The following is a 27,771-nucleotide window of genomic DNA, read 5'->3' on the forward strand; positions in this document are numbered from 1 at the left end:
AAAATATTCTGTAGCCTATACAGTGATGTTTTGAGAAATAGCTCTAGAAGAGATTCTAGTAGAGATTTCAAATTTTTCTAGTCAAATCAGTTCACATTTTGGCCACCACAACTTAAAGTTTTTTTTTTAATTTTTAAATTGACAAACATTGTGTATATTGATCATGTACAACATATTATTTTGAAATATGTACACAATGTGAAAAGAGTAAATCAAGCTAATTAACTTTACCTCACATACTTATTTGTGTGTGTGGTGAGAACATTTTCAGAATCTACTATCTTACCAATTCTCAAGCCCCTTTTTTCTTTTTAAAATTCCTGCATTTTTCTGAAATATTCTTGGACTAATTGTTTTTTAATCCTTCAGATAAAATTTAGCGAATCTTTTTCTCATGGTACATTTAGTGAAAACTAGTATCACAAATAAAAGGTTACTCTGATCAAAACAAGCTTCCCTATTTTGTCTTAGTATTTTCCCATGTATGCATTTCTGAGCATACCCTGTCTTCTTTTAGATGTTAGGGGAGACAGTTGAAGTTGGCTCGAACAAATTCGGAATCCCCTGCATAAATGACTTGCCAGCTCTCATGCAGATTGATAGGCCTACCTGCCCTGGAAGCTGTTTAATAACCTGTGTCTTTGAAAGTACTCTCCAGCATCTGGTCCCAGGAATGCATTCTCATGATTCATGGTCTGGTACAGGGTCCAGCAAACTATAGCCCTCAGGCTAAACTTGGCTTACATCCTGTTTTGCAAATAAAGTTTTATTGGAACATAGCCCTGGTTATTCCTTTGCATATTGTCTGTGGGTGATTTTTCCACTATAACAGCTGTGTTGAGTAGCTGCAAAAGAGACTGTATGGTTCACAAAGCCTAAAATATTTTCTGTCTGATCTCGTAAATAAAAACTTTGTAAATGGCATGGTCATAGATAGTGCCTGTGTTATTTCTTAGTTTCTGAATTTGAAATCCCAGAGTTTTGGCCATTGCAGGGATAATTGGATAATGGAAAACCTATTATTCATGATAGATATTCATGCTTTATATTCTTTTTTCATAAATAGAACGCTGTCTTATGTTTATATTTAAAAAATTATTTCCGGAAGCTTTCTAAAGATTTTAGAAATAATTTTGTAGTGTAAAGACATTTATGACTATATAAATGTTAGATGCTAAGTGCATTATTAAACTCTTACTCCAAAATGTTTCTAATTTCTGAGGAAAAAATCTGAAAAGTTTCTTCATTTTTGAGGCTGCAAGTCCATGACTTGGGAGTGACTCTGTGACTAGTACTATTTGACTGTTCCCTGGTATGGTGTTGGGTCTGAAGTATGGGGCCCAGTTGACAGCCTGCGCACCTGTGCCTGGTGGTAGACTGAAGAGGCTGCTCTGGAAGGCTAACGAGTTTGTGCTGGAAGCCAGGAGATGGACCTCCAAGGCGAAGGTGAAGACCGGAGCTCCTCTGAAGAAACAAGCAAGTCTTCCGGCTTCTTTCCCTTTTTGTTCCGTCCAGGCTACAAACCTATTGGTTGGTGCCACTCACACTCAGAATGGGTCTTCTATCTTCAGTAAATTCATTAATTCAATCACAGGGAGAACTATGCTAATCCAGTCAATTGGGCATTTCTTACTCCAGTTGACAGAAAAGTTAACTATCATAGCTAGGAACAACCCTCAGAGTTTCTGATTGATTGATATGGGGACACTCAAAAATGTGCATTTCTACTAAATTCCCAGGTGATATTCTGGTCCCAGTACCTCCATAGTAGGCATTTAGCACTGGCATTTCTCATGCTTGGAGGTGAGGAGAAGTAGCTTTTTCTCAATATCAAGTGACAGTTTAAATCTTCTTTGTATTCTTTCAGCTTCCACTTACTGTCTTTATGACAGCATACCCTCATGACCCAGATGTCTGTTGCTGTTGTCTCTTGTTCTTCCCACCCTTGTATGTTTTAAGTAGACATCAGTGGAGTTTTTGAGTGAAACAAATTCTGTATTCAGCCTGCCAGCTTTACACCACTATTTCTGGATAAGTACGTATTTTAAACTACTTCTTTATTTCTTCATTCCCATCAAATCCTGGGATGTAGATTGGGCTCAGATGTATCTTTCCCACTTTTTATCTTCTCTGGGACACAAGACCACATACTCTAATGAAAAAGAAAGACTTGCACTCAGGCCCTTCGAAGTTCATTTTCTTTTAGATGTAACTTAAAAGATTGATGCTCTATCTGTACCTCAGATATACTTTGTCAAATCATCAGGAGGCCCATTTCTTTCTATCAATATCCAAAGTATTTTTTGACACGGAAATAATTAATATGACTTTTGATCATTTTCTTATCTTCTGTTGATATATGGGCCATTTTTTTTTTTTTTTTTTTTTTTTTTTTTTGGTACCAGGGATCGAACTCTGGTCCTTGAGCTTGCGATGCAGGTGGCAGAACCACTGAGCTAAATCCCTGGCCCTGTGAGCCATATTTTTAATAAGTACTGCCACAAAATCCATTTAACAATATACCCTTACACATAGTTTCTATTTTCTAAGTTTTTTAAAAATTATACATGTCTTACTACTGATTAGGTTTTGATGACAAACTAGCACACCTTTTTCCATAAAGGTTTTGGATAAAATGGTGTCATAGATCAAATCAGCCTCAAAGTTGGAACTCTTTGGATCTGCTGTATTCAAGGAAGTGATGTGCGAGGTCGCGCAGTGTGTCCCCACAGGCTGTATGCTTTCACCCAGTAACTCGGAGCAGGGCTTAGAAGAGGGTGTGTGATAATGGTAAGCATTTGGCTTACCAAGATTATTTACTTCTCAAAGTTCCCTGAAGTATAGTTATTAACCCTGTCATATAGGAGAAGAAACTGAAACACAGAGATATTAAGGAAATTGCCTGTGCTCTCATAGCTAGAAAGTAACAGAATTGGGATTAGTTTCAAAACCAGGCAATCCAAGAAATTTTCTTTAGTGTAAAATTAAAAACAAACAAAAAACCGCAAGACACATACAGGAGTGTTTAATAATTGGCTTTCAGAAAATAAAGAGCTCCAACTTGAAGCATTTACATGGCATGCAGCCTCCCACCGTGGTCATTTTTAAGTTGCAAAGGGCCTGTTTCTGAAGGCTGAGATGGGCAGAACCCAGTCACCTCCTGAGCCAATGCTAGTGAATTGTGAGTTCTCTCATACATTCATAACAGCCTGTATAAACACTGACATTTTAGAAGTGTGATGGCGTATCATCATCCTATGAAATATCTGTAATTAGGTTAGGAGATGGCTTGTAAATTAGGGAGGTGGCAGGTGCTGTAATTCTTGGTGGCCAGGCTGACCCATCAGCAGTGTTTTGAAAGAATTGATGCTGCTGCCTCTGTTCCCTATTCTTAAGGTGCAACTCAGCACCAGGGAGAACAAACCCTAATAATGCCCCAGGCCCCTAGAGTACCATTAGCAGCCTGTGGGGCTTTTTTAAGAGACCAAGAGGTTTTTCTCTTGGGGATGTTGAACTTTGTACAGTTTTTCTCTTCAGCTGATTACTGAACAAGTAGGAAATAAGGATTGTCATTGGGAAAATATAGTTTAGTAGTGCCTCTCAATTGGCCATCTGTGAGAACAATCAACTAACTATACTTAGTAGATAAAATAGAGAATTCAAGTCTTAACTAAAGTGATAAGCTCAGCAAACATTCTGAGTTATTTTTTTTTGTAGCTCATGACATCTGACTCCAGTAATAATAGTCATACAGTCCCCACCCTTACGGATCTTGCAAAATTGATAAACGCAGTGCAGTATATATTCAGTAACACTGTGTGTCTAAGTATGGAAATGATGCAGATTGGTATAACAGTTGTAACAGATTAAGTAAAGAAGGTGAATCCTGACCACAAGTAGTAAAAAAAAAAAATTAACGCCTGCCTGTCATCAAAATCATTACAGCTGGTAATGCAGGAACATTTTCTGTGGCATTAAATGTGTTCACATTGTTCTGTATCCATCACCACTATCCACCTCCAGAACTTTTTCATCTTCTAAACCAAAACTTTGTACCCATTAAACGTTGTCTCTTTCTGCCTTGCAGAACCTGGTAACTATCATTCTTTCTGTTTAGATTTGACTACTCTGTGTTCCTCATATACATGGAAGCATATAGTCTTTATCCTTTTGTGTCTGACTTATTTAACTTAGTACAGTGTCTTCAAGGTTCATCTATGTTATACATATGTCAATTTCCTTCTGATTGGATAATACTGTCCCACATTTTGTACCACATTTTCTTTATCCAATCATCCACTAACGGACACTTGAGTAGTTTCCATATTTTGCCTAATGTGAATAATGCTGCTGTGGACGTGGGTGTACATATCTATTACAGACTTGTGTCTTCAGTTCTTTTGAGTTTATAACTAGAGATATAATTGCTCCATCACATGCTAATTCTATTTTTAACATTTGAAGAACTGTCATACCATTTTTTTCCACAATAGCTACACTGTTTTCTGTTCCCACCAGGAATGTACAAGAGTTAACTCAGAAACATTTTTTTAGGCAACTCATCAGTGTACCTCAACTCCATGCAGAAAAGTTATTTGGACAAGAAATTCCTCCAGAGAAAAGGACATGTGCTATTCAAGGTCACTTGGTGCCTTGGTAAGAAACATTATGCACTCAGTATGGAATTATGAACTGTTAAGGTCACAAAGTAGACATGAAATGGTTTATTTCCTGTTTTTGCCAGAATGTCTTTGTGCTGTACTTTGATCAGTATCCATTACCAACTTCTCAGTGTTATTTTTCCTGTTAAAATATGCAGTGTGACATTGCCCAGTCATTCTTTTGAAACACGTCAGCAAAGATCAGAAGCCAAATAATGAACAAAAAACAAGCTGACAAGTCTTGGAAAATTAGTAGTGGTAAAATTATCAAATGATGGTATGAAAATGGCCTTGTCAAGCATGTCCATTACACACCCTTCAAGATCGAATGTCCTGTGATCTCATTACGTTAAATATGTTACACAGCCTCTGTCTCCAGGGATTTTTTTTTTAAAGCCTGTGCTGCTTTTTTATCCCTTTGGTAATCTGATGAGAGGTATTTAATACCTCCCTAGGAAGATGAAATGCAGGCATACCCACCACATTTCATATTTTTTCTGGGCGTTGAGGCACATACTAAACCTTTTTATGAATCCCAGGCTAAGAACCTCTATAAATTTGGATTCTATGCCATAGAAATGTGATATGCTATAGAAAACTTGATTTATTGCTTAGTTTATTCATTGATTTATTGGTAAATCAAGGGTAAACAGTAATGAAAGAATTTGGTGCGTGGCTTAAATGTCAAAGAGATTTGGAAAACAAACTGAGGACTCTGATAAGTGCCCCAAGTCCCACTTCCTTTATCTATACACAGTGGATGACAGGAGCATTCTTATGAATGGGTAGAAAGTGTCTGAGGCCCAGGCCTGCCTGGTGCTGGGTAAGGGGCTGTTATTCCCATCATTGCTTTCTCACTGAAATAGATGAGATCGGGCACATTCAAGGTGGTATGGCGGTAGACTCCCACTAAAAGAGAGAGCACTGGAGGAAAGAAGTGCTGTTCTCTTTTTAGGACATTGACCTCAAGTAAATGTTTTATATGCTATTTTTATTCATTGATAAGTGTTTGAAAGGCCATTTATGTTTTGTTAATTATAAAGGTAACAGATGTCCAGAGAAAGATTGTCTGGGGAAATAGGATAAGACGTTGTTCTGTCTTCAGGATAAGAAAGCATTTTTTAAATCACCTTCTAACACCAATTATTTGAAGACTCAGTTCTGAGAATAAGTCAATGTGTAATGTCCAAGAACCCACAAAACCTATAACAAAAAGAGCAGACTGAGCCATATTCCTGGAATATAAATTTCACACCAAGTACAAGATTAAAAGAATTGAAAAGAACATATAATTATTAAATTTAGGAGCATGTGTCCCAATTAGAGAGTTCAAGTTACAGTTTTTCAAGTAAAGATATTTTCACATTATAATTTCACAGAGTAGTTTGTTATTAGAAAATAACTGACTTAAGCTGATATTCAGAGACCATGAAGATACAAATAAATAAGTAGAACAATGTATTCTTAAATCACTGAAGAAAATTTAGCCTCATTCAAAAATCTATAGGCAATGTGAGCTAGGAAAATGAAAGCCTTTCGTAATAAAATTTTTACTTATACCTCAGATATAAATGTCTAAAATAAAGTGAGAAATTCTCTCTCCTTGGATCAGGCCAGCCTTTAGCTAGATTTTGTGTAACTTGAACACTAGGAAGTGTTTTCTCCACACATGATTCAGGTTATAAAAATAAATAATCATGTCACCTTTTTACCATAATTTTAAAGGCCATAAGACATAGATGTTGCTTGATGGTTTAGGAAAACCATGTCTTTCTTCTTTATGCTATCTTTTAAAATACTTGTGCTAATGCTCAAATATGTATGTGTATGCATTTCAGACTTCTCTTGCAGTGGGTCTGACATCTGTGTTCTGTTCTACGTGTGTGAGACAAAGAGACAGAGGATTGGTCCACTTCCCTTTCCACCCTCACAACCCTCTTCTCTGTGTCTTCACTTTGAACAGACATGAAATAGAAATGAAACACATTTTAGCATGTTTTATTCATACTTATCAGTGTTATTTCTTGTAACTTTATGGTTTTGTGAATTAAGTCTTTTATCCAGGAAATATTCCTTAATTTCCAGGGATGGGTATTTTGGATTTCTTCTTTCTTTTATTCTCAAATATTCTGCCAATCAATTTTGAGACATAAGTAAACTGTTTATATTTATCAGTTTTGAAACAAGCAACTTTCCAAAAGTTTTTTTGTGTGTGTTGATTTTCATTTGATTCTCTTGAGTACTTCAGGTGGAAAATTACATTTCTCACTGGCTAGCACTTTGAGGATAGTGTTAATAAGGCAGTAACCAGCCTATCTCACTGATCTTAGTGGAAATGATTAACTAATATTTCAACATTAAGCCTGCTGCTAGATGTGTATATGTGTGTGTTTGCATTTATGTGTTTCCATAGAAGCATCACAAACATAAAGACAAATATTTTCATATTTTCTAGGAGTTATATAAAATTTGAGAGTGGGGCTGGGGATTTAGCTCAATGGTTTCGCCTCCTGCTGCGCAAGAGCAAGGACCCGAGTTCGATCCCTGGTACCGAAATAAATAAATAAATAAATAAATAAATAAATTAAATTAAATTAAATTAAATTTGAGAGTGGATATTAAATTGAGGACATACTTTTTAAGTCTATGAAGGTACTTAAAAATATTAAGTATTTTTACTTAAAAAATATCTTGCCTTTGACATTAAATATTAGTTTTGGTTATGGATTGCAACAGTGATCCATAACTTGGTGCCTTCTATTCTTCAATATTGTATATTTTTATAACTTTATAACACACACACACACGTGTTGGTCTAGCTGGCATAGTTGTTCCATCAGTTCAAAGAAGTAGCGCTTTATTTTATGTTATTTATTTATATTTTATACTGTCTTTTCTACCTTAATAAGTTACAAATGTTACTGCATTTATTTTCATTGTTCCATGTTTTGTAATGCAAATGATTAAGGCCATGCATTTTCCTTTCATTAAAGCATTAGCTATGGTCTACATTTAAAGATATGTAATATTCTCACTACAGTATTTTACAAAATCTTCAATTGCGGTTACCTTTAGTCATTCACTTCATCACACAGGGAGAGGGGGAAGAGAGGGAAGGAGGGGACAGGAGCAAGTACTTTGGGTTTTTACTTTGTCTGTTTTCAAATATTCTACGATATATTTCATGTTTTATTAAACCCAAGAATACTTATAAGTATATTTTCAAAAATTTTGTAAGACTAACCTCATTCTTCCTTTTACTTTATTATTAATTTTTACTTTATTGAATTGCTTGACAAAAAGTAATCTAAATTCATCAACCTCATTATAGACAGTCTTATTTTGAGTTGCTTCTTACTAATTTTGCTTCCTAAAGTAATCCTTAGTTAAAAGTGATCCTTATTTACCCATATTTAATGCTCATGTTTAGGAATGTTTTTGAATATTATTTCTTTCTTGTTTTTAGTTCTTGTTCAGGACCAGATAACTGTGGATTCAGTTAGTTACTGTATCTGTTCACTTTTCTGGGTCACCGTTTATTTTTTTGCCCTTTTTTTCTGTTTATAAGATGGTTTCCTCAATTTTATTTGTCTTGTTACTAACTAGATTTTTTTCTTCTACAGAATCATTCTGTGCTTCATTAGTATCTTTTAAATTAGAGACTTTAAATTCTGATGTCATTATTTGTTTACTTAATTTCTTTTCTAGGCCAGTTTCCATTGCATCCAGACTAATCAAAGACTTCATTTTTTGTCAAAATATAAAGTATGTATGTTCCAAAGCTACCTCTCTTTCCTTAGAATTCATACTCCAAATAAGCACTCTGTCTCTTGCATATAAGAATTTTCTCTCCTTAGGGGGAATATTTTTTATAGATGCCAGATAAATAGATAGATAGATAGATACATACATACATACATACATACATACATATATAGATTTAACTTTTAATTTTCTTTACTTTGTATTAGGTTTGCTCTTTGTCAAAAGGTTATTTGTGCCAACTATACTTGCTTAGCATTTGAATCCTCTTCTCAAAATTCATGCTGGAGACTGGGGTAATGAAGGAGGTATTTTGTATTATTCACTGACTTAATAAGAGTCTAAGGGAGTCAGGAGGGAGTCCAGTCTTGGTCAGTCACCATCGGGGGCTTGTGTCTTTACGAACTATTTTCCTCCTTCATTTTATGAATACCATACCAGAGGCCAGCTTTGGGAAGGGAAGGCTTTATATTCTGGGAACATGTCTGTGACGTTCTTGGGAAACCAAAACTAAGGCAGTGCAGAGCAAGGCCGGGCTGGTTCTTGCTGTGCCAAAATACCTGTGCCTCAGTAGTCTCAGAAAGCTGTTGACCTGTGGCAGGTGTTTTTCCTGTGCCTCTTGCTTCTCACCACTCTGATTTCAGGGAAACTGATAGTTTCCCAGATGTCCTTCCTGTAAGATCACTCACTGTCTTGAGAAGGCAAGTTGCATGTTGTTTTCCATGTCAGGGTTTGGTTCTGAATGCAGTGATTCTAGCAGATACTCCAAAAGTGTTGAGGCACCCAGTGACCACTGTCCTGTAGGGTAAGTACTAATAATCGCCCCATTTTAAGTCCTTGCAGTCCCTGATTTTTTAGAATTCTTTTTTAGGAAGGTATCTCCTAGGTCTCATACTGCCGTCTTTCCTAGAAGTCTCTGGCTTATCTTCTTAAAATCAATCCATGAGTTTCTGTTTTTTCACTTGTGGGCTAATGGGCTTAGAAATTAAAAAAGAATTCACTAACTCTTCTCTTTAAGGAAAAAAAATGCTATACTATGACAATGTAATGACTATAGGCATTCATTGCTCTGGTGATGATCTTGATGAAAAACTAAGTTATTCCATCCTGTAGTACACGGGTACCATTCACAATGATACTGTCAATTGATAGGAATGTCCTGCTTCAAGTGGCTTGTGTCTAAGCCTCTTCTAATGTGTTCCTCCAGATTCTCTGTCTGTAGTCACCCAAAGTCTGAAACAAGGCAAACTGTCAATGACCCAAACACCGGCTTAGATGATAATGTTAAAACTGTAGGTTCTGAGGGTACTTGTAGTTCAGGGCTGAGCACATGTGAGGCCCTGTTTGATTCCCAGGACCACAAATAAAAGAAAAAAAATCAAAATCAAGACAAATAAAAACTATAAACAAGTAGACCCTGACTTAATGAAGGGTATATCTCATCCTGAGGAAAACCTATCCAGGTTTTGACTATGGTAGATCTTAGCTTCCCTTGCAGCAAAGGAACCTGCTTTTCTTAGTTTTAGAAGCTGTGCTTGTCTTACAGCTTATCCTTAGTACTTTGAGATCCCGGTTGACCTCAGTTAGAAAAAGTGGTGTGAGCTCCTGTCTGTGCTCTACAATTCTAAGTGTAATTCTCAAAAACCTCTTATAAAGTCACCAAGATAGAGAGAGACCTATGAGGAGAAAACTTTGGTGATAGTAGGGGTGAATGATAGAAGGGGGTCCTAACAGGGGAAAACTCCAAAGATCCCCTTCCTCTTGACTCTGTCACACCTCCAGACTGTAAGTTCCAGCGTGATTTAGAGAAATTTAAAAGGAAACAGAAATAGAAGCTTAAAAGAGAAATTATACCTTTCAAATTGCTGGCAAATAGAAAAGTAAGTTAAAACCGTAGAAAAGTCAAAGTGTGCTGCACAGCCAGATTGTAAAGGAAAAGCCATCAAACATTAAAGGAAACAAAGGACAAAAAAACCAGAAGGTATAAAATGATATGGCAAGGGAAAGACCAAATATTAGCTATAACATTAAGTGAAAAATTAAATAACTTCTCTAAAATTATGTACTTTCTAAAAATTCAACCTGATCATTACTAGAGGGACATGTAATTAAAAAAATAATCCTGAAAGTTTAAATGTGAAAGGATAATTTCATTAATCACTCCTAAACAAAGACAGCAGATAAGACCAAATAAAGCAAGGAGCTACTGAACAAAGAGGGTCATTTTTATAATAACCAAAAATGAATATATAGCTGTTAGGAACTCTTTCATGATAAATCACTTTGTTTCAGAATATACTGAACACAACTTAAATGTCCCAGTAAATAAGTAGTTAAATGTACTGTGTATATTTGTGTAGGGGCCTGATCTATAGTATTTAAGAATGGTATTCTTGAAGTTTCTTTGTCTTTAGAAAGGCCCACAGTGATATATCACTGATTGGGGAAAAAAAGCATATTACAAATAGTATGGATGATGTTCTTCTACTTTGGGTAAAGTAGAACCAAAATTGATGACAAAGGTTATGTTTGAGTGATACAACTAGAGTCAGTTCAAATATTTTCTTTGGAACTTTTCATCTTTTCCTGTGGTTTATATGGTATATTGTTACCATATCTGAATACCCACTGCCTCTGCTGCCTACAGGAGTAGTTTTTTGGATCATTGAGCTCATCTGGGCCTTGTACATCAGTAGAGGTGATATGTGCTGTGTACAAGCAGAAGCTTTAAAACTATCCCATGGTTCTGCCATGACTCTGTCCCTCCCTCTTAGAGGAAATGCTCCAGAAGCATGAGGTGAGGAGGAAGGCCAGTAGGTCTGCAGCTTGCTCAGAGCACAGGTAAATCAGCAAGAAATAAACCTTTCTTGTCAGCCCCTGAGGTTTTGGCCTTGTTTGTGACCATAGACAAGGCCATCACAACTTACTTAGCTCAGTCTAAGTAGTCCCCAGGTTCAATATTTTTAAATTTTTGACACATACAATTTATGATGCCTGTGAACTGCAAGTTCTGGAAGTTTTCTATAGCACCTTTTGCATTAATTAGGTCCCTGGGTTATAAATCTGAATTTTATGTCACTCAACATAAATGCAGATGTTACAGCACTGAGCAGTACTTGCGGTTGTTCCCACTGATATGAAGGAAGAATGAGACAGAAAAATTAGATGTTCTGCTCTCATATTGCTGTTATTTTCAGCTTCAATACTTTTCTCATTGAGTTTAGTAATTATGTTGGTGTCGACTTTAAAATGTATGGTCTTGGGTTTAGAATATTATTTAGGCAATTTCTGAAAATGTATTTCGATAGCTACAAAATAAGTATTTTTCAAATGTCACAGTAATTCCTATATTTTAGGAATAAAAACTAACTATAACATTCTAATAGAATTTAGGCCTACTTTTATAATGAATGCATTTTGAAGTATAGCAGTTGTTAATTGGTTGGAATGATCTTTAAAATCATTCAATTTATATAAGGTTCTTGAAACTCTTTTCTTAAAAAAAAGACCAAAATTAATAGAAACAACAAAAACCTCAAAACCAAGTCTTAAAATGAATTAAATTATTTTACTCACCTTTTCCTTCATTTTGATGTTATTCAACATGTTCATAATTGAAATTAGACTGAAATCTTGCCCTTTAATTATAACAAGTTACCCTGAAAATGTCATGTTAAATTAAAACAAAAGCCAAGGTGTTAACATTGGTATTAATAAAAAAAGTGCAGTTATATGTAGCTTTAAAAAAGAAAAAAGAAAAAGCCCAACAGAGGAAATGTAGCTTGGACTGAATTTACTTCCAAGTGGCTGATGTTTAATGAGTTGGATTGTTTCACGCTTACCCCTTGGGAGCACTTGAATATATCACAAACTGCCATACTTTTGGCTCAGATGTCAACATCTACTTGGAAAGCATCTTGGACCAGAAAGCAAAGCACTTCAAATCAAGGATCTGAGTAGTGTTCTTGCTTTCTGTTTCCTGGCACGAGAGCTTGCTTTCAGAAGCTCTCTACTCATGCTCATTAGACTGCCTTCATAAAACAAAAAGATTAGATGATCATCTATCAAGTGTTAGCTTATTACTGCCTTTTGCCAATACTAAATGAAACCTCATTGCTAGCCAAAAAAAAGAGCTCCATAGCTATTTATGTTTCTATTTGTCCAAAGGCTGGATTTGTTTCAAGCCAAAGTTGTGCAGTTTTGAGAGTAGGTAGCTTTTACTTTCTTGTGGTCTCTTAAGAAAGACATTTAAAATCTAAGAAAGGAATATAAGTTTTAGTCATTAGAATGTTCAGTTTTCCAAGTTTATAAAAATTCCCTTTTGCTTATTGGAATTGTTCCTTCAAATATTATCTATAACCAAGGGACCATTAAAATCCTGATTTAACACATTCATGGTCATATAATCCATTAACATGTTACAGATTTTAAACATGTAACAATAGATCTGTAAAAATTTAATTTACTTGCACATGCAGAATTAACACAGTCTACACACAAATCACTGGATCATCAACTGTATCATTCACATAATCTATTAAACATTTATGTCACCTTAGATTTCTACATTTCCAAGTATTTATCTTCATTTGAATTCCTCAGTGATATTTTAGACTCAACATGCCTAAAATCATACTCATGACTTTCCTGTCAATCCTGGATTTCCCTTTACTGTTTCTTTCTTAGAATGCCAGAAACCTGGGAGTCTCCTCAACACTGTCTGCCTTTCCCCCTTCACCATGTCATGCCCAGTAGAAAGGACTTAGACCTGGGTTTCCTGCCCCTACTGTAGTCTCTAATCTCTTACTTCCTGATGCAGGGTGGGGAATGTCTCCCTTATCTTCTTAACTTCCCCAGTTTCATTCTCCTCATGGCTACCAAAGTAACCTCTTAGTAATACAAATCTGATTATTCTACATCCTTTTATGGCTTCTTATGCTTATGATAGAAATAGAAATGCTAATATCTTTGTTCATTTGAGCTGCTATAAAAGAATAACTGAGATTGGGCAATTATAAAGAATAAAAATTTCTTTCTCATTGTCGTGGAGGCTGGGAAGTCCAAAAGTAGAGCACTGGCAGGTTAGAGCCCAGTCTCTCTGCTTCCAGAATGATGCTTTCAACACTGTGCCCTCCAGGGAGAAGATAAATTCAACTTTCCCATGGCTGGGAAATAATCTCACAGTTTCAAGGAATTTACTTCATGGTCAGCTGTCTCCAAGGCAGCATCATCATGGCATAAGGGCATGGTGAACCAAAGCTGCTCACTACATGCCAGCCAGGAAGCAGATTAGGGGAACTGTGCCAGAGAGGAAAGGGTGAGGGACTATATATATATATATATATATATATATATATATATATATATATATAAAATACACAAGGTCATGCCTCCATAACCAAACCAGACAGACAGACACAGGAACGTGTTTTACTAATCTGATAAATCTTTCTTAATCCAGTCAAGTTGACATATCAGGATAAACAGTCACAGTCTACCTCTTGTCAACTTCATACCCACATTTCCTTACACCATTCTTAATCTCCAAATAAAAACAATAGCAAGTTTATAATTCCACCTAAAATAATACTTTTCCATGTGTAACTGGAAACACAATAATGCCTTCAAAGTTTCAGCAGTTCCAGCATTTTTCAAAAGTTTAACTCCAAGTTTCTTCTGAGACTCAAAACAAACTCTTTACTGTGGACCTCCATAAAAATAAAAAACCAGTTATATAATCCCAAGGTACAAATGGTACAGTGTAAAGATTCCCATTCCTTAAGGGAAGAATACGAGGATAGAAAAGAATTGAACCAAAGCAAGACCAAAACCCAGTAGGGAAAACATTAAATCCTGTAGCTCTATATCTGGCATCCAGGGCACATGATAGTAAAATGCAAGTTCCAAAGCACTTGGGCAGACCCAATGACTGTAGCCTGTTGCATCCCATACAGACTCTCTCTTGGGCTGGCTCCACTCATGATCTGCAGACATTCCATATGCCTATCATCCCTGACTTCCTAGGGTGTCCACTGCACCTTGAATTTCATTCCACCTGCTTCATGCACTGCTCTCTCAGGGGCTCCATTTCTGGCCTTCCAGGCCTTTCTTTGAAATCTGAGTGATGGCCTCCCTCAGCCCTAAACTCTTGCATTCTGTGTGCCAGTAAAACCAGGACTACATGGACACTATCAAGGTCTACTGTCAGTGAAAGCAGTGACCAGGGACCCTTGGACCATGGCTATAGCAGCCTCTGAGTGTGGATGGATGAGCAAGGTGAAATGAATCCCAGAGAAACAATTCACTAGGTGGCTCTTCTTGAGCAGGGTGGCCAGGGACTCTTCTTAAAAGAAAGGCTGACAGACCGTAGCAACATAGCGAGTTGTGCGGAACGCGCCGAATCAGCCTGCTGCAGACAGGCAGGTCTGCGGACTGCATAGCAACATTGCGCGCGGAACACGCCGAATCAGCCTGCGCCCCCGCAGCAATCCACTGGACCCACCCCACCCCGCTCCTCTGTACAGCCACCTGGTTCCACACGACAAAGACACAGAGGACACCGGACCACCAGACCACTATACTGGGTAAGTTGGAGGCATCTTCCCTCCCATCAGGACGGGGACTATCTTCAGGGAAAGGGCAGCTGGAACCTGCAATACAACTCTGCAGAGTTCAACCCCACAGAAGGACAGGGAGCTCAACTTGGAACTTGCAGCCAGAAATCTGCCTGAATCTCATGCGTCTGCGTCTAGCTTGCTGAGACTCATTGACTTATATCTGCACACTGCAACCCACGCTGTCTATGGTGACAGCAGAGACATACCCTGAAAGAGGCCCTTCATCTTCATGGTTATTTTTTATTCCCAAAGTTAGTTTTATTATTTTGGGTTTTTTTTCTTTTCTTTTGCTCCTCTTATCTTTAATTTTTTTCCCTACTCTTTGCAAATATTTGTTTTTCTCTACTTTTTTTTCTTTTCTTCTCTTCTTTTTTTCTCTTTCCTTTCTCTCTATCTTACACTCTCTTGCTCTCCCACATTGTTCATCTTCCCTTTTTGTCCTTGTTTTGGTCCTCATTGGGAGTTCTTCTTTATTTTCCTAGTATTCTCTTTTTCTTTCTCACCTGTATCATCTAACCACACTGCTAACCTTCCCCTATCCTTCTTCCCATCTATCCCTCCCTCCCCAACCCCTTCTAACTCCCCATCCCAAATGGTAAAGTTGTTATATTGAAGAGTTTATTCACTATATGTTGGGTTGGTCCTTGATCTTGATTTAATTCACACAGCTAAAGGTGATAGATTAATAACTACCACAAATTGTCATTTTCAAAGATGTACTTGATGCAGTGGTGTTGCTGACTGTATCACTTGGGCTAAGGTGTGGGTATTGATCTAGTCAATGAACCTTCCTAGTATAAGGAAAATGAGATAGCCTTAGAGTCATTAGAGACTCAAAACTTAAAGACCAGCTATATCTGGAAGACACCTCTGAGAAGCAGTCATTCCATAGGGTTCTAATTACAAGCAACAAAGATACTTACAATAAGCAATTTCAAACTATCAACCCAGGAGTTAAACCAAGGACAGTACCAAAAACAAAAATGAGAAGACATTTAAGCAAGGCACAAACTCAGACTTCCACCCCACCAAGGGTAAATCCTGGGGGAAATGAGATGGAAAAGTCCCATAACCAACCACCTGGATACCCAGAACTGATACCACAGGAAGTAACAAAACAGATGAATGAGGCTCTAGAAAAATTCAAAGCAGAAATAATCTCCCAGATATTCACAGAGATGGTGAGCAGAATGAAAGACATGTGATTACAGGATCTAGAACAGAAAAAGATAAAAAAAATAGATGAGCTCAGAAACATGCTGGAAGCCATGAATACCCAGCATAAGAAGAAATGGAAACCATGATCGCCCAACATAAGAAAGAAATGGAATCCATGAAACAGATTCAAACATATTCAGGAGCTCAAAAACTCCATTGAAAGTATCCACGGCAGATTAAGGGAATCTGAAGATAGAATGTCAGATATAGAAGACAGGATCGTGGTTAGAGACCATGAAAATAGAGATTTCTTAAAAATAGTAAGGGACCATGAGAAATAAATCCAACAACTGCTAGATGATGCAAAGAAGAATAACATAAGACTGATAGGAGTCCATAAAAAAACAGGAGAAAGCACAATTGACATGAAAAAACTGTTCACAGAAGTAATAGTGGAAAACTCCCCAGACAGAGGCAGAGAATTGGACATACAGATAAGTGAGGCATATAGAACTCCAACTAGCCATGATCAAAAAAAATCTACATCTAGACATATAATAGTCAAGACCCAAGAAATCCAACAGAAAAACAAAATCCTACAAGCAGTTAGAGAAAAGAAACAAATCACAAAGGAAAGCCCATCAGAATCATAGCAGACTTAACAACACAAACACTCAAATCAAGGAGAGCCTGGAGTGAAGTATTTCAAGCCCTAAAAGAAAATAACTTCCAACCTAGACTGTTGTATCGTGCAAAATTATCTTTCAAAATGGATGGGGAAATGAGATACTTCCATGACAAAGAACACCTGAAAAATTTCATGAACAGCAAACCAGCACTACAAGCAATTCTAAACAATATCCTAGTAAAAAACAATGAAGGTCACAACTCCATGAGGCCCAACAGAGGGAAGCCACCAGGTAAGGTAAGACACTAAAGGGAAAGGGGGAAAAAATAAGAAATAAAAGAGCCAACAAAAGTAAAACATCATGACAAGGATAAATCAATATCTATCAATTATAACCATCAATGTTAATGGCCTCAATTCACCAATCAAAAGAAATAGACTGGCAGAATGGATTAAAAAGGAAAATCCAACAGTGTGCTCTATACAAGAAATACACCTAACTCAAAAAGAAACTCATAGACTGAAAGAAAAAGGATAGAAAACAGTTCTTCACGCCACAGGAACCCAGAAGAAAGCAGGTGTAGCAATCTTATTTGCAGACAAAGTACATTTCAAACCAAAACTAATTAAAAGAGACAAAGAGGTTCACTACATCCTTGTGAAGGGAACAATCCAAGAGGAAGAGATGACAATCCTAAATATATATGCACCAAATACAAATGCCCCCAACTATACAAAACAAATATTAATAGACATGAAAAGCCAAATAAACACTAACACAGTTGTAGTGGGGAAACTCAATACCCCACTATCACAAATAGACAGATCATCTAGACAAAAAGTTAACAAGGAAATTCTAGAACTGAACCAAGATATTGAACAAATGGTCTTAATAGATGTTTACAGAGTGTTCCACCTGACAAAATCAGAATACACATTCTTTTCGGCTGCACATGGGTCATTCTCGAAAATAGACCACATACTAGCTCATAGGACATGTCTAAGTAAATGTAAAAGAATTGAAGTTACTCCCTGTATATTATCAGACCACAGTCCAATAAAATTGGAGATCAATAACATAAGAAACCACAAATCCCCAACAAACACATGGAAACCGAATAACGCCCTCTTGAACAACCAATGGGTCACAGAATTAATTAAAAAAGAAATTAGACAGTTTCTTCAAGTAAATGAAAATGGCAGTACAACATACAGGAATCTATGGGACACAATGAAAGCAGTTCTATGTGGGAAATTCCTAGCAGTGAATGCCCATATTAGGAAAACAGAGAAAACTCAGATAAATAACCTAATGCAGAACTTCAAGCTCCTAGAAAAAGAAGAGCATAACAAATCCCAAGGTCGTACAAGAGAGGAAATAATAAACATTAGGGCAGAAATCAATGCAATGGAGACTAAGAGAAAAATACAAAAAAAAATCAATGAATCAAAGAGTTGGTTTTTTGAAAGAATAAATAAAATTGATAAACCTTTAGCCACCCTTATCAAAAACAGGAAAGAAAAGGCACAAATACATGCAATTAAGAACGAAAAAAGTGAAGTCACAACAGACCCAACAGAAATCCAGAGGATCATCAATACCTACTTTGAGAACTACTACTCCAATAAAATGGAGAACACAGAAGAAATGGGCAGATTCCTAGATACATATGAATTGCCAAAGTTAAATGAAGAAGATATAGAAATTCTAAACACCCCAATTACAATGAGTGAAATTGAAAATGTAATAAAATATTTACCAACAAAGGAATGCCCAGGTCCAGATGGCTTCACTGCTGAATTTTACAAGACATTTAAAGAAGAACACCATTACTCTTTAAACTCATCAAGGAAATTGAAAGGGAAGCAAGGCTTCCAAATTCATTCCTGGAAGCAAGTGTTACTTAAACCAGGGAAAGACCCAACCCAAAAAGAGAACTACAGGCCAGTCTCCCTAATGAACATAGATGCACAACTCCTCAACAAGATACTGGCAAACAGAATACAGAGGGTCATCAAGAAGATCATACACCCTGACCAAGTCGGATTTATCCCAGGAATGCAAGGATGGTTCAACATCTGTAAATCAATAAATGTAGTACACTATATTAACAGAGTCAAGGATGAAAACCATATGATCATCTCAGTAGATGCAAAAAAAGCATTCAACAAAATCCAGCACCCATTCATGATAAAAAAAAAAAAACCTACAGAAAATTGGAATAGAAGGTCTTTATCTTAACCTGATTAAGGCTATCTATGAAAAACCAACAGCCAACATCATACTAAATGGTCAAAAACTGAAAATTTTCACGCTAAGATCAGGAACAAGACCAAGGATACCCACTATCACCACTGCTGTTCAATATAGTTCTGGAAACATTAGCCGCAGCAATTAGAAAAGAGAAAGAAATAAAAGGAATAAAGATAGGAAAAGAAGAAGTGAAACTGTCATTATTTTCTGATGATATGATACTTTACATAGAAGACCCAAGAAACTCTGCCAAAAGACTTCTAGACTTAATTGACAGATTAAATAGAGTAGCTGGATACAAGGTCAACACTCAAAAAACGATAGCCTTCTTGTACACGAATAACAGACTCAACAAGAGAGAAATTAGGGAAACAATTCCTTTTACAATAGCATCCAAAAAAATGAAATATCTAGGAATCAATCTAACAAAGGAAGCAAAAGACCTCTACACTGAAAACTACAGCACTCTGAGAAAAAAGATCGAAGAGGATACAAGAAAATGGAAAGACATCCCTTGCTCCTGGGTAGGAAGAACCAATATAGTGCAAATGGCCATACTTCCAAAACTACTATATTGATTCAATGCAATGCCAATTGAAATTCCAACAATATACTTCACAGAACTAGAGAAAACAATCTAAAAATTCATTTGGAACCATAAGAGACCTAGAATAGCTAAAACAATTCTAGGCAACAGAGACATGGCTGGGGGTATCACAATCCCCAACTTGAAACTATACTACAAATATACTGTGATAAAATCAGCATGGTACTGGCAAAGGAACAGACCTGAGGATCAGTGGAATAGATTAGAAGATGCAGAAACAACTCCAGACATGCCCAGCCACCTCATCTTTGACAAAGGAGCCAACCACCCTCATTGGAGGAAAGATAGCCTATTTAATAAATGGTGTTGGAAAAACTGGATTTCAACCTGCCAAAGATTGAAACTAGACCCATACCTATCACCATGCACTAAACTAAGATCGAAGTGGATTAAAGATATAAATATTAAGACAGAAACACTAAACTTGCTGGAAGATAAGTTAGGTAGAACTCTTGAAGACATTGGCATAGGAAAAGACTTCATGAGCAAAACCTCAGCATCACGGGAACTAGCAGAAAGAATCAACAACTGGGATCTCATCTTATTAAAAAGCTTCTGCACTGCAAAAGAAAAAACCAACAGAGCTAACAGACAACGTACAATATGGGAAAAAAATTTTAGCAGCTGTACCTCAGACAAAGGACTACTATCTAGAATATATAAAGAATTGAAAAAAATTAGACCCCCCAAATTCAAAGACCCAATTCAAAAATGGGCATCTGAAATGAACAGACATTTCTCAGACAAGGAAGTAAAAGCAGCAAACAAATATATGAAAAAATGTTCAACATCACTGGTCATTCAAAAGATGCAGATGAAAACAACACTGAGATTCCACCTCAGCCCAGAAAGAATGGCTGTTATCAAGAAATCAACCAATAACAAATGCTGGCGGGGGTATGGGGAGAAAGGAACCCTGCTCCATTGCTTGTGGGACTGCAGACTGGTGCAACCACTGTGGAAGTCAGTATGGAGATACTTCAAAGAACTAGGACTAGAGGTCCCATTTGACCCATCTATTCCCCTACTGGGTATCTTCCCCAAAGAATTAAAAGAATCATACCACAGTGATATATGTGCACCCATGTTCATAGCAGCACAGTTTGTAATAGCTAAAGCTTGGAAATCAGCCCAAATGCCCATCAACTGGAGACTGGATAAAGAAAATGTGGTGTTTTCTTTATAAAATGGATTACTACTCAGCCATAAAGAATGAAAAACTAGAGTCATTTATAGCTAAATGGATATATATTGAGGCCATATTCTTAAGTGAAATAAATAGGACACATGTGTAAATACCAAATAGTTTCACTAGTGTGAGAAACTGATAGTGTAAACAAGGGTTAAAATGATTAAAATGAATATTTGATAATTTGAAATAGGAAAAAAGGTCCAAAGACAAAGGAGTGAAGGAAGGGGAAGGGGAAAGGAAAAGAAGGAAAGGAAAAACTATGAGAAAAGAAAAAAAAATGGAAATGAAATCTATGTAAATAGGGAAGTGTGGAGGGGGTGAAGGGGGCACAGGTAATGGGGAAAAAAATAAGAATCAAGATACATCATGTACAGATACAAGCACCCAGTGATAAATGTAAACACATTGTATACCTAAAGTGTACCAATAAAATATACCAATAAAATTAATTAAAAAAAAAAAAGAAAGGCTGACGCATTTGCATCCTTGAATCTGCAGTGAATGGAATCTTGATAATTCCTGAGATGCCTTCCAGGCATCTTTTTCCTTTTTCCTATACAAACTACTTGGTTTCTTTTTAAAGGTACTATTCTCTGTAGCAGCCACACCTCTTTTGGTCCCAACTACACACATGGTTCCTTCTAGCCCAAAGTTTGATTTTTTCAGTCTTCTCCTCTGCTTTTTTCCCCAGTTCTCACTATAAATCTTATTATAAGCAGCCAGCAGTACCCATGCCTGAGTGTTAGGCTGTCTTGAAATTTTCTCTCCAGATTAGTTAATCCACACCCCTTAGTCTCAGTCTCTTGCAAAGTCTCAGGACATGGGCAAAATGTAGCTAAATTTTCTGCCAGAGTATAACACAAACGGCGTCTAGTACAACTGCCAGTGGACTCCTTGTTCCCTACTGAAACTTTCTGAGCCTGGCCTTTACTCTCTCCATTCCTACCCACATTCTGGTCTTCCAAGCTCTGCCCAAAATCACCCATCAAGCTTTATTTTTCACATTCTAACTCTTCTGTAGCCCACATCTCTAAACCTTTCCAAACTCCCCCTGCAAACTAGTACTAAAGGCTTCTAAACCATGTGGTCAGGTATACTCACAGCAATGGCTCCAATCCTAGCACAGAGTTTTTATATTAGCTTTCCCATTGCTGGACACAATAGCCAACACTCACAACTTTCAGGAGTAAAGGTTAACTTGGCTTACAATTTCAAGGAATTCAGTCCATGGTGGCTGGCTTTAAGTAGTGGTGGAAGGGCTTGGTTTTAGTATAGCAAACCTGCTTAGTTCAAGGCAGCCAGGAAACATAGCAGGGGAACAGTGCCAAAAATGAATGAGTGAGGACACAGCTCCATGTTCTTTCCAGACACATGTAGGAATGTGCTTTACTAATCTGCTAGGCATTTCTTTTTCTTTCCTTTTTCTTTGGTGGTACCAGGGATCAAACTCAGGATCTTATGCTTGCGAGTCAGGCAGCAGCACCACTGAACTAAATCCCCAGCCCAATTCAATCAAATTGACATGTCAGGATTAAATGTCATAGGAGGAATGCTATGTCCTCAAGGTAGATGAGCAGAAGAGAGAGGACCCCCTTCATTAAACCCTTTTAAATAATGGCATTAACTCCATTCATGGGACCACAGTCTTCGTGGCCTATGGACCTCCCTTTAGTTCCCATCTCACAATAATGTTGCCTCATGGTTAAGTTTCTAACACATGAAATTTAGGGCATGCATTTATATCATACAACCAACATGGATCCCAAGGCCCTGTGGAATAGGCCTTTGTCTTTCTTTGACCATCTTGTGCTTTAGTCATATAGTACTTTAATCATACTGACCACCAGTCATACTGACCATCAGCTGATTTCAGTCCATAGGTATTTGCAAACTTATTAATTGTTGAAGTCATATGTAGTCATACTGTAGCTTTACAGTATCAAAAACTGTGGATATATGTTGTTAGTCAAATTTCCATCATTGTAACAAAATACTTGAGAGAATTAACCTATAAAGAGAAAAGGTTTATTTTGGCTCATGCTTTTAAAGGTTCCACTTCATGATAGGGCAGACTCATTGCTTTTAGGCTTTTGGTAAGGGTGTCATATGCCATGCCAGGGAGTGCATGGCAGAGCAAACTGCTCACCTCATGGCCAAGAAGCAAAAGAGAAAGAATAAGGGATCAGGGATCCACAGTCTCTTTGAAGGGCACACACCCAGTGACCCAAGGACTTCACATAAGGCCTCACATCCTATAGGTTCTACTGCTTACTAATAGTGCCACTATGAAGACCAAATCTTTTAACACATGAACCTTTGGGAGACATTCAGCATTCAAATACAGCTTGTGTATTCTGTGGTCTTTCACAGATTCTGGCTCATGGGATGCATATAATATGTACATCAGTTGTTTTGTAACTGACTCTGTTGTGTTGGATTTAAACATAACATATTCCATTGGGTAAGGGGAATTACAATTACTGGGAAAGAAGCTCCTTTACCTTGCCTAAATATTAGGGTCTAGAATATTTATAAAATTGTAATTTGCCTTAAAACAATGTGATTTTTAGCTTATGTTTTATTTCCTCTTTCCTTGTTGACAGACTTTTGTTAGAAACTAACAATTCTATCTTCCTCCTGAAAGTCTAGAGGAAGACATATTTCCTGTTGTACCAGAGTTCTTCCTGTCATTAATACAAATTAATATTTATCTTAAATATCATGATTTTAATTTTTTGAGATACCAATAACTGGATACATGTTTTTAGCTTTCTGTCTCTGTAACAAAATACCTGAGATAATTAATCTATAGGGAGAAAAGGTTTACATAAAAGTCACAAGAAACTTTAAAATTTGTCTTTCTTTTAGGTTTTTGGACACACTGGATATTTGTCTGCTCTTTCTTAGGCAAACCTGATTCATGAAATGGAATGAAGCTGAAAAACCATCTACGTCTTTGTCTGTGAATTTGCAGTAAGATTGGGATGGTCTCAGGTGCACACATCTAGACTACCTGCAGCAATGAGTTCAGACGAGAAGGGCATATCCCCTGCTCATAAAACGTCCACTCCAACCCATAGAAGTGCCTCCTCTTCAACATCCTCCCAGCGGGACAGTAGGCAGGTAAGAGAAGGGTATAAAGTACATGTACTGTCTTCTGCAAATATTGTACCATTTGGATAGGAGGTAATTGCTAATTAATTCTGACATTTTGTTGTAAAGTCTTGTATTCCTGAGGAAAACTCATTATTTTCTGTAGATACCTCTGATGGTTCGTGAAGCTTCTCCTCTTGCTTTTCTGTCATTTAGGACATACAGAATGTAGAGCACAGAAAGGGAACAGAGTGCCTAAGGGTCTTTTCATTTTCTCTCTGTGGAGGGGATCTGATTATCAGGAACTTGAATGTTCTGCTTTCTCTCTCTGCATTTGTGGAGGTGAAGAGGATCTATGAGACCATGAAGCACATCTTTCTCAAAGGCTCTTACTAGTCCACCAAGCTCCAAACTCTGTGTGGGGTTCCATGGAATCTGCTAACAGTTAGATTCAGGAATTAGGTTACAAAAATTGTAATAGAGAATTGAAAGTAGTGAGAATTCAACAATTTTTAAAGGCAACAGAGGGATAAACTCTCATTGCTTGATTATGGTGGAAAACATCCAGTGGCCCATTTAAGCCAATTCTGTAAGTTATTTTTGTTTACAGTTGCTACATTACTCTCTTAGTGATGCTTTTTCTGTTGCCTGGGTTTCATTAAGATTAATCGTATGAATGATCTTCTTTGTCAAACAGTGAAGCTGCCACAGATCTGAAAATAACTATTTTCCATTTTAATATTGTCTTGTGATAGTATTTGGTTGTGTAACTAGACATTCACAAGTAGGTGAAGTTTTTATGAAAACTTTCCATTAGGCAACTTTCAATTAATGAACATTCTTTCAGGGTCCCCTCATTTCTCTCTGTTCCCACTACCGTTTTATGTGTTCAAAGCATATTGCCAAACTTCTAGAAGTATGTACATCATTTTTTTTTTTTTGGTACTGGGGATCGAACTTGGGACCTTGCACTTTCAAGGCAGGTTGTGGAACCACTGAGCTAAATCCCTGACCCTGTACATCAGTTTTTAATAGGCCATCATAGGTATGAGTCTTGAGACAGCCAGTTCAAATGTGAATTCATTCTTCTAGATAGTGGGAAATGCACTGCTGGGAGTGCCCTCAGTCTCAGAGCCTCTTGACATTTCCCCTTCCCATTTCTAGCAAAAGATTCTGGGGAAATCTGTAAGAACCAGGAATTTTTATTTGTGTATCTTTCACAGGTCCTAAGGCAGATATTTCCACTACAGGATTTTGGGAAATTTTTTATGCTGGTGTCTTTTGGTACTGAATTCAAAGAGCATGCACATATAGACTGTTAAGAAACCTATGATTACACATAGTTAACAATACTTACTGTGTTCATAGAGCCAAAGAAGAAATGCCATGAATGAAATTGTTGTATATTAAATAACTACTACTTGCTGAGATGCCAAGTTAGCAACTCCAGTCTACCCTGAACTTGTTCCGATTCTCTCTCTCTTTTTTTATGGTTTTTCCATTTTTCTCTTGCCCTGGGCATTAAAACTGGGAGATGTTTTAAGCAGCATGACATCCTGGCTGCTGCTGGGGTAAAGGAAGGGATCAACCCAGCTCGCCCTGGAGACTTGTGGCAAATTAGAAAGACTGATGACTGCTGAGGAAACATCTGTCATGCATTGTTGATCTGCCTGTTGCACCTGAGCTCCAGGGCTGGCATACAAAACAACAGGGACAGCAGAAACCCTGGACTGCCAGAGGGAACATGAAGAGGGAATGTGTGACTCCCTACTGGCTTGTGAGTGGAAAGTTTGATGATGGGAATGAAGCAGCATGTGTGTAAACTGATCGTGAATTCCAGACAAGAGACACTGTGCAAATGGCTGCTATTTTTTTAGGATAATTTCCTTTCAGTCCTGTTTATTTTAGCAGGTGGAAACTCCCCCAGATACTTTCTCCTCTGGTTTCTTCCTGCTGTTCCTTCTCCTCCTGTTTTGTATCTGTCCATCTCCCTATAGGGGAAGAAGAGTGAAAAAGAAAAATTGTAATTCTGGTTTTTTCCCCTGTCTCAGTCACTACCTAACACTCAGAATGAATTTATGAAACCAGAAATTTTGAGTGACCTATGAGGTGACATAATATGAGGTGGTGCTTTTTATGTGCATCTACTTTTGTATGATAACTTTTTTCATAGTAAAAGGACGTAGAAAAAGTGTGGTAAGTTAGTTGTCATTGTATCCTCTCCATTCTTCCGATCTGACCAACAACTATGCAGAGGGTGCCAAAGTCCAACCCTGTTCTCACATAAAGGATCCAGCACGTAGCTATGAACACAGTGGTGTATTTTGATGTACATTATTTGCCCGTCCTCCCCAAATCCTAATCCCCAACCACTGATGAACTGATTGAACACTGCTACTTATATGTACCACTCTCTGATTGTGCCTTAAAGCTGTGTGTATAACGCAGTTTGGTGTCAGGATAACCATTTCCTCAGAGACTGGGGCTCAATGGCATGCCTTTCACCTTTGCTTCTCACATATTCCATAGGTTAAGTCCTATTGATTGTTTCTTCCTCTGTAATACCATCATCTTCCATTTCTCCCTTCAGCTCCTGGCCCAGACTCTCATCACCTCTGCCCAGGGTCCTGTAGAGTACTCTTACCTCACCATCTCCCTCATGACCTCAGCATCACCATTCCCTGAATATGGCAGATTCGTGCTCAAAAACCTTCAAAGACTCTCTGTTACCTACACAATTAAAGTGAGATTTCCTTACATGGTATCCAGCAATCACCATGATCCGGTCCAGCCTCATATCCCATTTCCTTCTGTGCCCTCTGGTCTGCTCGTGATTGCTAAGCCTGTCCCACCTCCACCTCTGCCTTGTCTTTTCTACAGGGAATTCCTACCACCCTCCTCGCCACCTGATGCCTCCCTGCACATCAAGGGCCAATCATGTAACACTTTCCCCTGGCCACCCAAACCCACGTTAGCTTCTCCCTTCTCTGAACTTTATGACTTTGACTTTTTTGTACTATTACCTGTATATGTTTTGATCTCAATTGTACCAGGAGCTCTTTTAAACAGACTAAGTATTCTGATTATTCAGAGACAAACTGTGCACCTCAAATGTTTTAATATATCCTGGAGGATATTTTTTAAAAACCTGCAACAATATTAGTCTGTCTTGTATCATAAAATTTCCATTCCATCCAGATTTATTTGTCCTCTCTCCTCTTCCTTCTTCATGGGTAAATAAAACAAAGAACATCTGCACATGGTAGCAGTTGGCTGTCTTTCCTGTCACCAAGTTATGTGGGATAACAAATGAAGGAGGGAGAGGGGTTGGGCACGAAGTGACTCAGTGCCCTTGTGATTTCATGAATATTCCTCACCAGTGATAGAGTCAAGAGTCCATTAGAAGACTTTGATAATTGTTTCATTTATGTTTCACTTAAGTATAACATGAGATATTAGGACTTCCAACAAAATTGCCTCTGTGTGTGTATGCTCATCTATGACTCATAAGTTTATATATATATATATATATATATATACACTATGTATATGATATGAAATATATGAAAAGAGTTGTCAGATAAATTCGAGAAATGCTAAACAAAATCTCTTTTCCGATGCACATTAATAAATTAATGGAAACACTATTGACTGGGCTCAGTAGTGGCTTCCAGTTTAGCTGGCACATTTACTTTCTGATAGGCCACAGTCCTCACTTCTTATTGGTATCAATACTTATTTATGTTGACTGTCGGCTCCTGAGAGCATTCAGACTTGTGATTCTTGATCCTGGATGTCA

General features: G+C 37.4%; 1 protein-coding gene across 25 annotated transcripts in view; it reads left to right on the forward strand.

The window, feature by feature from the left end:
- Osbpl6 (oxysterol binding protein like 6) overlaps positions 1 to 27,771 on the forward strand; it is a 210,889-nt gene that overhangs the window by 103,985 nt on the left and 79,133 nt on the right. For 14 of the 25 annotated variants that reach the window (XM_087196563.1, XM_013066838.3, XM_021247122.2 and 11 more), the window contains exon 3: positions 23,748 to 24,002. The exons of 1 other annotated variant lie outside the window; for it this stretch is intronic. In XM_087196563.1, coding sequence (XP_087052689.1) covers positions 23,901 to 24,002 — 102 coding nt within the window. In that variant the 5' untranslated portion in view covers positions 23,748 to 23,900. Of the gene's footprint in view, positions 1 to 4,554; positions 4,657 to 23,747; positions 24,003 to 27,771 lie in introns of all 25 variants that reach the window. 10 more of the 25 variants (XM_087196565.1, XM_004868136.3, XM_087196584.1 and 7 more) reach the window with 2 other exon arrangements.

Source organism: Heterocephalus glaber, unplaced genomic scaffold (genome assembly GCF_053883595.1).
Source record: "Heterocephalus glaber isolate CG9 unplaced genomic scaffold, H.glaber_assembly_v1.0 deba00000347, whole genome shotgun sequence".
Lineage (NCBI taxonomy): Eukaryota > Metazoa > Chordata > Mammalia > Rodentia > Bathyergidae > Heterocephalus > Heterocephalus glaber.